The 18,485-nt window shown below is 33.6% G+C and overlaps 1 protein-coding gene across 1 annotated transcript in view; it reads left to right on the forward strand.

The window, feature by feature from the left end:
* Positions 1-18,485, forward strand: part of LOC150094708 (hemicentin-1-like) — a 176,794-nt gene that overhangs the window by 70,217 nt on the left and 88,092 nt on the right. The window contains exons 22-26 of the mRNA XM_090411641.1: positions 2,709-2,990; positions 5,164-5,283; positions 14,907-15,071; positions 15,841-16,122; positions 18,218-18,337. Coding sequence (XP_090267767.1) covers positions 2,709-2,990; positions 5,164-5,283; positions 14,907-15,071; positions 15,841-16,122; positions 18,218-18,337 — 969 coding nt within the window. The remainder of the gene's footprint in view (positions 1-2,708; positions 2,991-5,163; positions 5,284-14,906; positions 15,072-15,840; positions 16,123-18,217; positions 18,338-18,485) is intronic.

The raw sequence follows: 18,485 nt of genomic DNA on the forward strand, positions 1-18,485 counted from the left end.
GTGATTCTCTTGTGGATTGGATGCACGGCTCAAGAAGGTGAGTTTGCATTTTTTTTTTTTATTATTTTTAATATTGTTATTAACTGAATTCCAAATTGAGTATAAGTGTCAGCAGATGTAAGAAATATATCAGAAATAACGATCGCTTAAATTTCTCATATTAAATTTCTCATTAATGACATTTTGTGTTATTTGGAGTGCAGAGGCATTAATTTTTAAGTTAATTCTAGTAATAATATACTGCCGACTGTCATTCCTTATCCGCTTATGTTATAAAGCCATCTGATAGTTACGTTACCTTAATACCATGTGCATTTTTTTTTAAATCTTAAAATAAACATACGCATCCCAATACTTTATACTCCTTTGAGTTATTGCCATCCGCATGTATTTTTATTTGAAATTATTTTTCAATAGCTTTTAGAGCAATTAGGCCAAGTGCTATTTTGGTCCTATATTTCCTTCACCTGTAATATAGCAGCCATTTATCTGAATTTAAAATATGTCACGATGTATAGCTAATTTCTGCATGCTAATAATATTCCGAGAATTCAATATAAGTAATACAGTTTTTTTTTTCAATTTTCAATGTATCTCATACGAACAGGACAAAATTATCCTTTTTTTATTTTAAAAGAGCCAAAGAGTGCATTAATATTATGAGTTGCAAATAGATGTAGACTCAATGCGTCACTTGATCCATAGCTTAAAAAAATTCAGATATTGCAGAATAATTTTTATAACACTTATTGGATAATATTCATTGGTTTGGTACATATGCTAAGGGAATAAAGAATATTGTGTTTGCCTATTTAATTAGGTTACCTAAGATTAATTCCTACACGTTTCTTTTTCTTTTTTTTACGATTTCTGTATAAAATGAGAAAATTCTATTTTGTGTTATTGCATTTCTTCCAACCATAGTATGGAAAAAAGCAGAACAAAACAGAACTCTACTTGAGGTGGGCAATTTTTATAAAATTCAAACTAAAAATAGTGCAGTTCGTTTTTTTTTTTTGTTGTTAAATCAGATAGATGCAAGCAAATGGGAGTAAAAGGAGCACAGAAGTTAAATTTTTTTTAATTTAAATATACACTTTAAAATTAGTGCACACATTGAAATATTAGCATTATTCCCAGTTCTTGATATATTTTCGTGTTTTTTATTTATTTCTGTTTGTTTAGACATCTTATTTTATGCATCAGTTAACTGCATCTAATGTAGGTCCTATTTAATATTTTATTGTGCAAAGTTATTACAAATGATCCTTACTATTTGTAACATGTATTATAAAACAAAGAAACTAAACGTATTACATAAAATCTTTGCACCATGTTCAAATGAGCACTGTCGCATAATGTCACTGAAAATCCAAGACCCAAATCTCTAAAGCTACGAAGTCGGTCTATCTAGTATTATCCTTAGAAATATTGATTGATGCTTATCAGATCTTATGTAGTTAAAATTTAATAATGCTTTCTTCTTTTGATACATGTATGTTCATAATAAAAACAAAAAGTACGAAAGGAAAGTAAGTAACAGGAAAGCAATTCCTATTAGTTAATTCAGACCTCATTCTGGAATAAATAGCACAACATATTCCATTCGAGATTCTATACTGTTCTCCGAATATATCCATCTTTTGCTTTAAGTGCAGAATTGAAAATTCTATTTTGTGATGCACTTTTGTGTTTGTAATGAAATCCATACATAATCATAGAACTCAAATGATTTAATATGCATTTCCTCAGTTAAAAATTATATAATTAAATCATTTAATAGCAGCTAGGGTGTCTGCGTGGTCACTTGGCAACGTCCATGAAGCAAAGTCTTCAGAAGAAAGGCCTTGCAGATTTGATTCTAGTCACCGACTAGAGAATTTTTTTCTATGCCTTTCATCAGCAATTTCTGCACTGATTCGAGCTTCTGCGCAGATAAATATCAGTTATCTGCGCAGACGATCAAAAACATAGCTTTCATTTAGTTAACTGCATTTCACTGAATCAGTGATGATAAAAGAAGATGACCATTGCCAAAACGAGTGTTGTCTACTCGTTGTTGGAAAAGCCATTGGAATATTTAACATGGTGAAGCTGTTTTGTGTGGATATGACTGCAATCAAGTTCTTATGCAAAGCAAAAGTCGTGCAAGGAATTGCAAGACTCATTTTGAAATTACACTTATACTCCATGTGTTTTAAAAAATAAGCATTTTGTTCTTCTCAGAAAACGAAATAAAGCTAATTTCAGTTATAAAAGAATAATCAGCATAAAATATACGCACTTGTAGTTTCAGCGTGTATTATATATACAACTTTCAAAAGATGTTTTAGTTGAAAGTGATAAACTTAACTATAACTGGATTTAAATTTTGCATTTTTCAACATTTCACTGCTCTGTTAATAAATATCAGCAATTCATATGCCATACTAGTGAGTTGGTACCGTTACCATTGTTCTTATACGTAGCAGTGCTATGTTTGGAGTTATGTACTCTTGCAACTGAGTTAGAAATTTTTGCAGTTCGTCTTTGTGGTACAATTTCACTTTTTATAGGTCTTTTTTGAGTTTTGTAATAAGTGTTTCAAGCAGTAAAATCATTTGTAATATACCTTTGTTATTAACCAACCTTTTAGAACTTAGTTGAGACCTTTCTAGACTTATCAACTCTTTGTAGACCGAATTTTTATATGATTGTGTCTGTTGCAGGAAAACCAAAAATACAACCATTTTTCTTCCCTGATAGTCTTAATATTGGGGAGAAAACGAAGGTATCCTGCGTAATAAACAGTGGAGACTTACCTATCACATTCAAGTGGCTTAAGGATGGGAAGGAAGTCGTAAATTCTCCTACCACAGAAGTTAAAGTGTATAAAGATTTTTCCATGGTTAATATGGATACTATATCTCAAGAAAATGCAGGCAATTACAGTTGTGTAGCAAGTAACGATAAAGGAAAAGACACTTATACTGCTTCATTATACGTCAAAGGTAATATGCAAAATTTTACTGCTATATATTTATCCTTAAATTCGAATCCTAAATTACTATTCGAACAATTAAAAAAAGGTAGTGGTGGAAGTCATAAGTCATATTTGGCGTGCTGTTAGTAGTGGTAGCAGTAATAATAATGATGCTAATACAACACCGTAAATATATAGAGGATTGTAAATATGATAATCATGTTTAGATATTTCTCTCTGCTGGGAATATTTTTTAAAATAGTTATTCTAGAAGTAGTGCAAATCAGTGTGACACTCATAGACCTGTATTAATGTTTATATCTTATTTGCGTACGTTATAATAGTTAAAAACATTATTATTATTATTATTATTTATAAATACCTCCGAATTAAATACCATTCACTGGTGAAGTATCACAATGCCCACTGGCAACTTATTCCATCTCACTACCCTCATGAGAATCTCTTATTAATTTGTATCTTTCTGTCGAGATGTGATATCTCCTCTCCTTCTATCTTTCAAACTTTGAAGACCGGACTCCTTCAGTCTGACTTCATATGCAAGGTTGCACAAGCCAGATATGATTTGGTTAGTCAGTGCTGGACCTTTTCCACTGTCTTATCGCAGCATGTAATAGTGGGAAAATAACTTCCCTACAAGTTAGTGTTCTTTGCAACATTGCAGTTATCCGATGTGATGTCTTAACCACCTTAGCAATAGGCCTCTGAACTTACTATCCACTGTTATCTTCAAGTCTTTAACTTCACTTGTAAGAAATTCTTATTAACATAATACTCACCTGCAATGCGCTCAACCTAAAATGCATTAAGCTTCTCGGATGTCATTACCAGATCTAATATTCTGGCACTACGAATTCCTTCCATTAGTCCTGTCCAATGAGGTTATCCCTCAGTTATTCCATAAATTCTCTTTCCCTTCTCTTACATGCGTTCTTCTCCCTCCGGTCTATATCTCCATAATTAAAATCACCCATAATTAGTTCTTTCTTTATACACAAGGTTAATTTGACTGAGTGTGCCGTTCCGAGTTCTCAATCCTGGACTATAGCAGCATACAACTATACATTTTATCCCGCGAAATTTTACTCTGCGCCAAAATTCAAACCTTTGGATGAATTGCTCACACCATCACAGCCATTTCCATTCTCTACTCTAGTTGACTGTAATCATAAGTAATACTTCCCATCTCTTATTCTTCCCTGAGTGCAGTCTACTCATTGCATTCTATCCCTGTGACGATATCCGCTTCTGTTAATCAATAAGGTGCTAATAATGCCAATAATTTTGGCTCATTGTCATTTACTAATGCTAAGCATTCCTTCCATTAGTTAGTATGAATATTTATTCCAACAGGCTAAGTTGTTTTCGTTTAAAAGTGTTTCCAATCTCAATTTTCTCTGAATTTTGTGGTGTGAATTCCGTTCAAGAAAACTTGTCTAGACCACGAACTTTTATAAAATAAGCCATTTCAGGTTACCAATGAGAAACGTGGTGGTCTCATCCGCTTATAAAATTCATCCCCCCCACCTAAAGACATCCATCCATCCATGGTGGGTGGGATTCGAGCCTACAGTCTGTTGATTTGAGAGCGGATACGCTATATCAACTTGGCCAAGCAGACCTTTAAATTATTCCTCTTAACAATAACATCGATTACAATATATTACGAAGTGCGATGTTTTGATATATAAATGTCAAAAATTTCAGTTTACTTATTTTTCATATAAAGCTTCATAATCTTTTGTCAATTTATAATAAAAATAAGAATGTCGTGTTAGAATCACTAGATTCGTTTTTTGATTGGCTTCATTAAGTAATCTTCTTCAGAATTGTTTATCACATGCGAGTCAGTACCTGCAAGATTATCTTTTTTTTTTAATGATGGCTTCATCAAATAATCTTAAATAATCTTAATCATATCACAAGATAGGGAATAATACAATAATAGCTAAATAGTAAATTGCTTAAAAAGTATGTAAATTCCGTATTGCGAAAGATAATATTATAATTACGAGCTAATAAACAGAGAACTACTATTTGCTTTTCGAAAGGATTTCATGTGATTAAGATATGACAAAAGTCGAACTTTAATGCGTGTTCTAACGTTTTGTTTACGGATGCATCGTACCATAGAAGTTATTTTGTCTGTTATTAATTATGGCCATTTCTTTTACCTTTAGCTCCACCGAAGTGGAAAGAACAACCAGTAGACACAGAAGTGTTTATTGGGACAGAAATTAATGTAAGCTGTAAGGTTGATGGATTTCCTAAACCCTCCATTACATGGTTTAAAGAAAATGGTAAGCAATATTTCAAGTTATTTTTTTCTGTTGTCTTCCCATTTTTGGAATGGAAAGTAATAATTAAAGTTGAATCATCCTAGTTATTCAAATATACTAATCGATACATGCATCCTCAATTCCCTGCCACTGGCTGTAAACATTTGTATTTAGAGAAACGAACGTATACTCTGAAGGATCAGATCACCCTATGCGGGTCAGTAGCTGTACGATTATATTTTTCTTGATGTTGTCACTGTTTTTAACATTGTGTACATAAACTGATTACTCACATTAGTATATCAAATGTCAATCTGTTTCAATCTTAGATCTCTTTTAATTGCATAATTGATGTTATTGCATAATTGTATATTTGAGTCATGTCAAAAATTAGTTTGAATTTGTTTGCCTAACTGTTGTCGAGAAATTTACCGCATTCATATATTTTGGCCTTTTTATAATCTACTTTCACCGCTTCCTAATGTTCGACTTCGCATACTAAATTATGTTCAGCTGACCTGCCGCTTTTTTTCTTCTTTTCTTAACTGACTGGTTGGACTTGATTTGATTATAATTATAGGCGAAGCAACTACGGCTGTTAGGACAGCTGTAGTTGATCTTTCAGTGGTTCACTTCGTATGTTATTTCTCGAGATTTGTCTGATTTACAAGATAAAAAAAGGTTTACGGTAAGAACACTGTCACCACCTTATAAGATCAGCTATTTTACTTTAATTTGTAAAACTGTAAAAAAAGATCCCTAGCATCCTAGAATGTTTTTCCAGGGTCTGTTACACTGAATGATGAATATCTCTTTGTTATAGTTTTATACACAAATGCCAGGAGCATTAGAATCAAAGGGGTTGAGCTTGTTGCTTTATTGAATACGATGTGGCCTAAGATTGTTGGCATTAGTGAAACCTGGCTATCAGAATCAGATATGGTAAGTGGGATCGAGTGTAACGGATATACTATTTTTAGGAATGACAGAAGAGATAGGAGAGGAGGAGGATTGCTACTAATGATATCAGATGACTTAAGTCCAGTTAGGGTAGAAATACAAGAAAGCAATGAGGGGAACAATGTTCCGTGTAGCGATGAGTTTGAGTCTATTTGGTGTGAAGTGGAGGTTAACAGAATGAAATATATGGTGGATGTTGCTACAGACCTGGCAGCTCATTTGTAGGGGACGAAGAATGCATCGCCAATTTAGCCTTATGGGTACCAAGCGAATGATCATTATGGGTGACTTTAATTTTCCAAACATTGATTGGGTAGAAGAGAAATCTCATGATCAGAAAGAACATGAGTTTATTGAATTGTTGCGGGATAACTTTCTCAATCAGCATGTGAAAGAAGGAACTCGAAGTTAAAGAGTGTTCGATTTGCTCATAGCTTCAGAAGGGATCTCTGTCAAGAATATAGCTATTTTAGCACTAATTGGTGACAGTGATCATGCTGTTCTGTCTTAGGTCAGGCTACATGCTAAATTACAAAGCTGGAAATTATGATCAACTTAGAAGAATATTATCTTTGGTCCCATGGTATCAGTTACTGAATGGAAAAAATGTCAGCAATGCAATGAATATTTGAAAAACTGCTTGAATAAGGCGGTATCTGAATGTATCCCTAGTGTTCGAAGAGTAAATAGGTTGGGTGTGAAATGGATGTGCAGCGTTATTAAGCTAGAAATCCACAAGAAGAAAATGATGTGGAAAGAGTGTCATTACAATTAGAGTGAGAGTAGTTATAAAATATATAAAACTCAGGCCAGAAAAGTAACGAGTATTGTGAGAAAAGCTAAAACGGAAATAAAAAGAAATTGGCCATGCAATCTAAAGGCAATTCAGAAGAATTTTATCGTTATGCTGCAAGCAAAAGAAAGAATGAATGTGGAAGAATAACTTTATTGAATGCAGATGGTACACGAGTGTCGGAAGTTAAGGAGATTGCTCAGTTAATCAGTGCTCACTTTGCTAAGATATATCAACCAGGTGCATGTAACATAGTGTATGGTGCTACTGCTACGTTGGATGAAGAGTTAGAGGTTTATGAAAACGAGGTTGAAGAACTTTTGCATAACCTGGATAAGAATTTGTCAATAGGGACAGATAGAATATCTGCCCGTTTGTTAATCTAATGTTCAGCTGAATTGGCTAGGCCTTTCACACATTTGTATAACTTGAGTCTCAGTTCAGGAATAATACCACGGGAATGGAAGGAATGTAATATAGTTCCATTGCACAAGGGTGGTGCAAAAACGGATGTGTCTAACTACCGACCTATTAGTATCTCTAGTGTGGTAGTGAAGATTTTAGAGAAGTTGGTAAGAACTCGCATACAGAAATCGGTACACAATCATTCTGTACTCTGCAGGGAACAGCATGAAACCCATGCTGTTCCCTGCAGAGTACAGAATACAGAGTACTAACTAAAGGAAGGTCATGTTTTAGCAATTTGCTCATATTTTATAACAATATTACGGCCGAGTTGAATAAAGGAAATGGATACACTATGATAATGTTGGATTTTTCTAAGGCATTTGATAGGATACCACACGATAGGTTGTTGCGTAAACTGGAGAAAATGGGATTGGAACATAATTTATTGACTTGGATCAGGGGATGGTTAACAGACAGATATCAAAAAGTGGTATTATACAGTGGGTGTGGATCTACCAGATTTAATGTAACCAGTGGTGTACCTCAGGGTTCAGTCCTTGGGCCATTACTGTTCAATCTATACATTAATGACTTCAATCAGGGTCTATCATCAGATTTCCAATTGTTTGCTGATGATGCTAAGATAGGCAGGGCAATCAGGGATGCTACTGATATTTGGCAATTACAAAATGATTTGAATAGACTGGAAATCTGGACAAACGAAAATGGCTGCCAGTTTAATGTTAGTAAGTGGAAAGTTATGCACTTTGGCGTGATTAGAGTTCCAGCGGCATATTATATTAGCGGAGTTATTCTACAAGAAACTGAGGAGGCAAGGGATCTTGGTGTATTGGTGGATAAGAATTTAAAGTTCAAAGGTCACATAGCAAAAGTTGCAAATACAGCTCAGAGGATAATTGCTATGTTGAAGCGAACCTTGACATGTAAAGATAAGGAAGTAATTTTGCCTCTTTATAAAGCTTTGATAAGACCACACTTGGATTACTGTGCGCAGGTTTAGTCTCCCAGGTTTCAAGGGGATAAAGAAGCTGTGGAAAGGGTGCAAAGGAGAGTTACAAAGATTATATCCGGATTATGGGATTTAGATTATGAGGACAGATTGCGAGTATGTGGATTACATATTCTGGTTAACAGGAGAAAGAGGGGTGATATTAGAGAGGTCTATAAACTTTTGATTATATTTGATTTTGGTATTATAGCATTTCAAATGATGAAATTTTTCGTTATATGGAAGGCGGGGAGAGAACAGGGGGGGGGCATCCATGGAAGTTAAGGTTGTTCTCAGTCAAGAAAGGGGTAAGAGCTAGGTTTTTCTCTCAGAGAGCAGTGAGTGAGTGAGTGGAATAATTTTCCCTTAGGGGGAGTGAGTGCACTAGTGTAAATGAATTTAAGGGAAGGTGTGATCGCTGGGTTGGGTAATTTACAGCCTCTCTCGATGAGTCCTTGACTCCCTGGAGGTCTCAGATAATAATAATAATAATAATAATCTTGATTACACTACGAAGGTGCTTGCACTGACGCTTTTGTTTTTCTGAACAGTTTTCTACATTATAATATCTCTATAATTGAAATAATATTATTGTATGTTCTAATTAAAAGAAGAAAGGACAAATTCTATGCTGAACACTAAGACAGACAGAGGAACAGAGATAGAACCTGACCACTATCTTGTTAAGAGCATATTGCAATCGAAGATTTGAAAATGTAGTCCAAACCTAACCCCCGTGTTTCTTTTAACAATAACGCATTGAGCTGATACTGCTAGAATTTACTCATCCTAATTAATTAGGATGAGTTGTAAAATGTGTTTGAATTGTGTTTTGATATACACTGTAGAAAGTGTGTGAGACCTGGTTTTAGCAAGGTTGTGCATGAAACTATTCGATCTGTTTTAGGGTTAGAGAGAAGCAAAGCAAAATCATAATTATTTGAGCAGTGAGGTAATGCAGTTAATTGATAAACGAGAATGTAAGAAGAGGTTGGAGCTGCATTCAAATAATAAGAATAGACTAAGGTATAGGGAAATTAATAAACAAGTAAAAGCACAGTCGAAAAAATATAAAAACCACTGGTTTAACATGGCATAGAATGCAGTAAAGAGAATCGTCATCGCAGACCTACACATTTTACCATTTAAGCTTCCGTATCCTTATTCCCTGTCGTATCCCATGTCTGTCGACGCTTGTGTTCACGGTTTCCTCCTGTTTTGCGGGAGGAAAAACCCCACGATAAACTGGGGAAAAAACCTTGCTGCCCACGCCGAAGATCGGCTAACTTAGCTATGGCTGAGGAAGATCCTTCAGCTCCTCACGTTACCGACGGGAATCGAGCCTAGGACACTCCTTCCCCAGGCATATGGTTGCGAAGCGCGTAACCAGTAAGCTAACCGCGAGGACTAAGAGAGAATAATCACAAATAATTATATTAAGTTATTAATAAGATATTCAGAAATATGTAGAAGGGAGTGAAGTCATTAAAATATAAAGATAAGAACACAATTGAACCCAAGATTCCATCATGGCAAGATGGACGGATTATGTTAATAATCTTTGAAACTGCAACATTCAGTCTTATGATCCGGTTATCCTGAATGAATAGATTAGTTTCACTATTTGATATCATTTCCATAACACTATCTCAGGTTAGATTGGCCATCAGTAAATTAGAGCTTCGCAAAAGGAAGTACGGAGAGCATAGTGAGTTGGCTGAACTGAGAACTTGAACATTTCTGTTAAAGTGGTCAAGTTCCAATCGACCTCATTTGAAGTAAAAACAGTGCCCATTTTCTTCTTCTACTTTCAAAAAATAGGATAAAAGCTTGTTTCGGTGTTCTTATATTTTATCATTTATTCGTGTACATTATTTAACTGCGTTAAGAAATTTAATTTCAGCTAATTGCATTATACTTTCATCTTTTTTTTTCTATATATCCAATTTTCTCACCCATACAGAATTGTTTGTTGGTATTACCATCACTTTTTAAAATTTTAATTGTGTTTCCTTCCTTGTTTTTCCTTTTTCCTTGTTGTGGTTAGTTTTATAATGACACAAATTGCTTGAAAACAGTGTAACTTATTGTCTATATCAAGTGATACGCCCCATCCTAAATATTGAAAATGTGTTACTTGTTCTAGAGTTTGGTTTCCAATTACTATTTTTGTTTATAAGGAATATTTTTAATGCCGTAATTTTAGTTTTCTTTAATGAGATTCGTAAATCCTATATATATTATTTTGTGGTTTTTAATTCATAATATAATGAGAAATCTCTCAATTTGTTTTCATTTTGATTTAAATGTTGTTTGCCATGTCTAACCTGTGGTATACTTCGATTCGCTACTCTAGCATTAACGTCTCCTGCAATTATTAAATAATCATTTTATTACAGTGTTTCATCTGATTTTCCAAGTCATTGTAAAATATTTTACTTTCTTCTATTTTTCCTTTTTCTGGAGAATATTGTTATATTACTGTTAGTTAGCCTCTTTCAAATTTCAGTCCCATAGTTACTATTATTCCGTTAATAAAATCGTCTGTCCATTTTCTTGCTGTTATCGTTTCCAGAAAGTCCGTCCTGCTTTTTTTTTGGAATGCTTCGGAGTGCATCTGTTTTTTTTTTCTTTTTTACAAGAAGAGGTTACCAGCCTCTTGCTCGACCCCTACCCAGGAGGACCGAGGCATCTCTCTCTTAGTCTGGCACCTCTCCCTTGACCTGTGCGGTTAGGACGGTTCTACCGGTAGCAGTGCTATTGCCGAATAGCTCTCAGGGGTCATTCGTAATTTTAAGCTCCTCACCACAACAAGGTGGAGATACCATCGAAGAGGTGCCCCATTTTTAAGAAAGTAAATTGCACAGTATATGAGAATGATATGGGATTCAGCTTGTTGTCTACTCCAGGTACGATTCTCTTCATTATTATATTCAACAAATACAGGACAGGTTGACAAGCAACTCCGAGATGAGCAGGGTGGATTCTGAAAGGAAAGAGCTGCATTGATCAAACATTTTCACTAAGACAAATCCTTGAAAAATGTTGCAAATTTCAGAAACCTGTGATCACGTGTTTCGTTGGTTTCAAAAAGAGTTTTGATTCAGCTGATTTATGGAATAATGTGAGAGTTTATGGATTACCTAACAAACTTATTAGCATTTTTATTACTGCTTTATATAATAACAGTGAGGCTTGTGTTAAAAATTGATCAAGTAGTATATACTGAATGTATATACTGAATGTATATACTGAATGTATATACTGAATGGTTTTAAAATAACTGGAGTATGAGTAATGCGTGTGTGTCCTGTCGCCTTTTCTCTTTAGTCCTATAATTGATTTTATGATGAATAAGATTCTCAGAGGGACGAATTCTGGATTAATATGTTCTAAGGATCTTAGAACATCTGTATTGGATTTTTCTGGCGATACATAAATAATAATATGAGAGAAACGAACTCCTTTATTGCTGCAATTGTTGATGCTTACACAGACGTATTGAAAAACAGGTGATAAGTATGAGTTCTCTTTCTCTTTCTTAAAAGATGTGTTATAGAGTAAGTCCCACACTCCATTTAGCTTCATAGCTAGGTAACAACTGACATTGGCGAAGTGAGGAATGAAGTAGGGAAGATTAGGATGTCTTCAGGAGTGTTCAAAATTTATGGACAGTTTGGAAAGATAGCAGAATATCAATAAAAACGAAAGTTAAATCCACAATAGTCTGTTTCTCTTGTTTTGCGTTATGGAGCTGAGAAGACATGGATTTAAATAAGAGTGATAATCAGAAACGCGATGCTTTTTATCAATGGTATTTAATGAGTATTTTGGAATAAAATACTTTGACTTCTTGAATCATGATCGGATATGCGTCGGATGAGTGATTGCATGTTGTCAGAATGAAGGACATTCTCTTGGTGAACAAGATTGAGTGAACCAGATCTAAACAGAATTGGCATTTAGTGAATTAAAGCAGCAGTGTATTCTCAGGATAGATGCATTTGGAGTAGTAAAATATCTCGTCAGATTTCGGTGGTTCTTTGAGGAACTCATGTATGTATATGTACTTGAGAAAAAAAAATACCCGAATATATTCGAGGTGACAAAAAGGTGGAGAATCTGTTAGTGTTGTGCGAAATGTATCAGCATTGTTTTATATTCGATTTTAATATTTCTTATAAAACAGTTCATCTGTGTTTTTTTAAAATATTAATATAATGTGATACTAGCTGCAGTAATCCAGACTTAGGAATGCAGTTTTATGTTCATTTTCCGATACTATACTAAACAGATATCATGATTATTATCGCATTAAACAGAATTTTGAAGATTTATTTTGTGTTCAATATTTAAATACGTTCCGAATTTTGACATTTTTACTAAGACCAAATAAATTATCAGTATTTCTACATTATTCATTGCTTCAAAATAACTTCATAACAGGGATCAAAATCTATGTTTAGATACATAGATCTTTATGCAATGGTCGTTGACAACATATACTAATCGAAACTCCGTTGTTAGTAAACATAGCTTCAAGTGAATGGATTATATGTAACATGTTTTAATAATGAATTGAACATCAGCTGAAGCACGCATCAGTCAGGAAAGTTTTATGCTAATAAATTTGAAGAAATAGTTCCGGATGAGGAGACACAATTATAAAAGGATCTTTCATTCAGTTCGTGACCTGATGTGAATTCTGTTTCACAATTCTTTGCCATTTCTCTCTCTCTCTCTCTCTCTCTCTGTCTGTCTGTCCATTGCCAGGTGACTCAAATCTAGCAGACTTTCGCACTACTCTTTCACATCATCTACCCACTCTCGCCTTGGCCGTCCTCTTCTATTTATACTGTCCGTTGTACCAAGTATCAAGGTTTTGATCTTTCTACTGTTATCCATTTTGTAGAATGTCCAATAACCTTTAGTTTCGTTTAAATTATTTCTTTCTAATAGTCTCCGCTTTATGGGAAGACTCACTGATTTTCTTTTCCATATCTTTTCCTTTGCCTGCAGGTGTACTTTAGTTTTTGTTATCCGAGATCTTATCTCTTTTTTTACAGTCTCAATCACGCATCGTGTTGCTCCTTAAGTATGTGAAGTTCCTAACCTCTTCCATCTCTTGTCCGTTTACCTTTATTTATTTTTTAATCCTCTTCTCTCCGAATATCATTGTTTTTGTCCTCCGATGTTCATTATCAGCCCATATCTCTTCCCTTCATCACTTAATTTCAGCGCGGTGCTGTCTAGCCTCTTTATCTTCAATAATAGCTATACCATCTGCAAATCGTAAATTATTTATTTTCGTACCTTGAATTGAAATTCCCCTTATATTATGACATCCGTTGTTCTTTTTAAAAGCATGATAAAGGTGATTGGGATATTGAGTCTTCTTGTCTCGTACCTCTTGTTGTCCGAAAATATCTTGCTATTTCTCCAATTTCTCACAGCAGCCGCATTGTTGTTGGGACATATCGAGTTTCTTTCCACTCCATAAGATTCTAGTAAAGTCCATGCCACTTTCTGATCTATACTGTTAAATGCTTTCTGAAATTCAACAAAGCAGGTATAAAAATTTTTATTTTTATGTTCAGCTTTCTCCAGACTTATTCTTAACATTGATATTTGGTACAGAGTACATCTGACTCCTTCTAAATCCTGTTTGCTCATCTTTCAGATTTTTTCCCATTAGTTTCCTAATCCTTTCCGTTAATATCATCATCATCATGTGTACTTTTCCTACATGACTTGTTTTAACTATTGTTCTATAATTTTTGCAGTCCATTTTGCTCTCTTTTTTTTTTTTGTGAATGGGTATTAGGATCGATCCTTTAGTGATTTTCTTTCCTCCTCATGTCAGAAAACAGCATTTTTGTTTACAATTCTATCTCATTCGTCATATTATATTCATGTTGATATTCTTTTAACTGCACTCTGAATTTTTCAGATACATAACAATAGTAATCCCTAATATGCTGCAAATCTTTGAAATCTTTCGAATTTGTTTCGTATGAAGTGGAATTTAATTAGAAATAATTTGATAATTAATTAATAACACTTTTAAACGAATCAGTGCATACTACGTTATATACAACTGGGATAAGTTTGTAAAATAAATTAACCTGCTGATACTTTATGTATTTTAGTGAGTTATTTCTTCACATTAAAATTATAATTAGCGATTATGCTGGTTAATTTAAACCGGTGGTTCTTGATTTAATTTTATGCAATAAACTATACATCCTTCTATTATTAATACCTAGTGATCAGGTAATAAGATACTAAAATAATACTTGATTTATTTCTTCATGATAGAATTATAATTAGCGATTATGCTGGTTAATTTAAACCAGTGGTTCTTTATTTGATTTTATATAGTAAACTCTGTATAAATCATTATCATTTTTATGAAATTTTAACATTTTGAGAGACAGTACTACCTTACACATAACAAATGTGATTTTTTTTTAGGTGTTGGACAATTTCATCCTATTACTACCGATACACGAAGAAAGATAACAGACGGAGTCCTGGTAATTACAGAAGCGGATGAGTCTGACAGTGGACAATATAAATGCGAAGCTACCAATAGGGTAGAATCGCTTCTCAGTAATGTTATCACTATTACAGTACATGGTAAGATGAATAACTATTGGAAAATATCCAGTATACATGATACAATTCATTCGATCTACTTGAATATGAAACGAAGTTTCTTTCGTGTGTTTTTTTTCCTCCTCAACATTTCTTGTTTTTACACTTTCTTGTATAGACAAGAATAAATCATAGAAAGAGTTATATTTACTCGACGCCCTAATAAAACCTAACCCACTTTATTTGTTTGTGAATTCATTTACATAGGCTATAATCTTTAAAACGCTGCTAATTTTCCAACTTCCACATATTAATTTTATGTTTTAATACGTTGTATTATTTTCTTTCTTGTAAACTCCATTGTTAAATATTATTAAATAATAACATCTGTGTGCTTAAAAGTTAGTGCCGAAAACCATTCCTTGGTGGCGTTCTCGTAGTGCACAGAACGCTGTAACAGCGATACGCCATTTGCGTTAGTAACCACAGAGGGGAACTCGTGGTTTAAATAATATTACTAAAAAAAGAATGGGATATAGTTACTGTTACATCCAAAGGTTCATTGGAGTCATTACAGCGATGGGAATCCGTTTGTCATCAAATACGTTATGAGTGTCTTGACTTACTTAGGATAGTCTCGTTAATTCATCGGTTGCTAATGTGGATCTCCGTTGTCGTCTGTTCAACGCTGGCAGTACTGATACATGGAAAAGAAGGTGAGTTACCGATGTGAGATATAAAATCAATCGTAAATCAACTGTTTTGAAATATATAGGCAAATTTAGCTGAATTTTATTTAATTTTCTTGCAGGAGCTCCTAAGATACAACCCTTCTTCTTTCCCGACGATTTAACTTTAAGTGATAAAGCGAGCGCTTCGTGCACAGTTCTACGTGGGGAACCTCCTCTAGATTTCAGATGGCAGAAAGACGGAAATGACTTGACTACAGGTTCATCTGTTCAAATCAGAAAATACGAAGATGTGTCCATGTTAGTAATAGATCCTCTGACAACATACAGTTCAGGGAACTATTCTTGCATGGTCACAAATAGAATCGGATCTGATTATTACACCGCACAGCTGCTTCTTAAATGTAAGTATATTGGCTTGATGCCTTTGTTGTTATAAATTTCTGTTTAAATATTAATACCACAGAGTGTGAGAATTGCGTGTACTGGTTTAGAAACTAAACAGATATAAACTGTAAATCGTACTTCATGAAATAATTATTACCGTTTTAAACAATCTATTGTGATGGTATTCATTTAAGTAATTATTACCTAATGATTACCTAAATTACCTAATGATGAAACTCGAATCCGGAAGCTTCAGTTTTGCTCTTTAACAAACAATTTCAATAAATGTTAGACTTTCTCGGAATGCCTTATTGAAAGATAGAGGACAATACAAATAAAGAAACGATATTTGCTCGTATGTCAGAAACATAGATGATGCTATTAGTATTTAATTGCAAGACAAAACTAGTTATTTTAAAAATAAATAAAGCTCGATGTCTGATTGCACAAAACATGTTCAGTGTATGACTATTTGTACTCACAAATGTTTTCATTTTGTGATTCTAGACATAACTTTATTGTTGGATCGTTCGAAAATAACAAGCTCAGTTTTCCAGTAAATTAAAAACATTGTTCTAATTGAGATACAGAAGAATATGTCGTTTGAAATTAAAAAAAAAAAAGTCTGAGTTTTGAAACAAACTTTATTTTTCATTATGATATTCAATAGTTAGGCTATCAGTATGAGCTCCCTCCCCTCTTAATATCATCAAGTTGTTAGTTTAATATTCATTAAGTTAATACCAATAGGTTAGTTAACAACGTATAAACGTTATTGGCAACCTTTGCAGAATTTTAAACTTACTAGTTTTTTTCTGTTTTTATCAATCTATAGTGCCCAGATTGATAGCAGCCTGTACCAAATTTAATTTGGGAATAATTTTAATTTAATTAATTTAATATTACGAAGATCTTATTCAATAGCTTAATTATTCTGTAAAATAAGATACATTTATTTTACTTAAATATAAAGAGCCAATAGGCTTCATTTCGGCGATATAAACATTATTTAAATAAAGGGGATATTAAATCCCACATTGTTTTAAAACCGAATAAGAAACTCAAAGATTGGAATCAGAGAGTTTCATGCCGAATATAGTAAACTATAAAAGTATCGGCGATTACTATCGTGAGCTAATGCAAGTAGTCCAAGTACGTAGTACAAACTCGGGCAACTCGCAGCAAAGGTGGTAAAGTTCTGATCGCTATTCTTGGTATTTTCCATAATGTAATACACATTTTCTAGGAAATGTATGGTGTTATAAATGAAGCCTATTGGCTCTTTATATTTAAGTAACTTAATGGGTGCACCTTTTTGACAACTCGTATAGCAGAATATATAAGTTCTTTTCGCTATACCCTTTGGTATTAATTTGGTCTAGCTACTCAATGATGAAGCTTCAATAAAGGCTGAAACCAGTCTGGGTAGTGACCTCCCACCATAATGTAATAACAGCATGCATTTCCTAGGAAATATGTTTTACATTATGGAAAATACCAAAGAATAGCGATCAGAACTTCACCACCTTTGCTGCGAGTTGCCCGAGTTTGTACTACGTACTAGGACTACTTGCATTAGATCATGCTACCGATAATTTTATAGTTTACTATATTCGGCTTGAAACTCTCTGATTCCAATCTTTGAGTTTCCTATTCGGTTTTAAAACAATGTGGGATTTAATATCCCCTTAATTTAAATAAGAGATACATTTATGTCTCAATCATTATTAGGGAATGGATTCGTTGATATTTAATATTTAGATTTTTAAAATAACTATTTCGTTTATTTTCTACCCATATTTTTAAAATCTCCGGGGTAATGAAACCCCTTAAACTGAATGCGTCATCATTGAATTAATTTAACATATATAGAACAGAAAATTCATCAGTGTGTAAATATATGCCTAATGATTTACCGAAAACTATTCCCATCATGTTAGAGTGAATTTAATAAATTAAAATTAAAAACAGGGAGATATCGATATGAAAATATTTCATAATTCATAAAATAAGCTAATGAAGTGGATATTTTTAAACAAATCAGTTTAAAAATTCAGTGTGTGTGTGTGTGTGTTATCTTAATACATTAATAATACTTTCATTTCTCTACAGTCCCTCCTAAGTGGATCACAGTACCGAAGAATGAGAGTTATCTTGCAGGATCATCACTGGAACTCAAATGCAAGGCAGAAGGGAATCCCCTGCCCAAAATCATCTGGATGAAAGCAAAAGGTATCTCTGTCAAATTTAATCCATTCTTCTCTTCCTAGCAACCACAGAATTTATATTTGTATACATTTTAAAATTTATAAAAATTAAATTAAGTATTTGAACAAATTTAAGAATTAAATGTGGAAACACTGTAGTATATGACTAGAGC

The sequence above is a fragment of the Typopeltis vanoorti genome, chromosome 21, assembly GCF_054136105.1.
Source record: "Typopeltis vanoorti isolate ZY-2024b chromosome 21, IOZ_Tvanoo_1.0, whole genome shotgun sequence".
In the NCBI taxonomy this organism is placed as follows: Eukaryota; Metazoa; Arthropoda; class Arachnida; order Uropygi; family Thelyphonidae; genus Typopeltis; species Typopeltis vanoorti.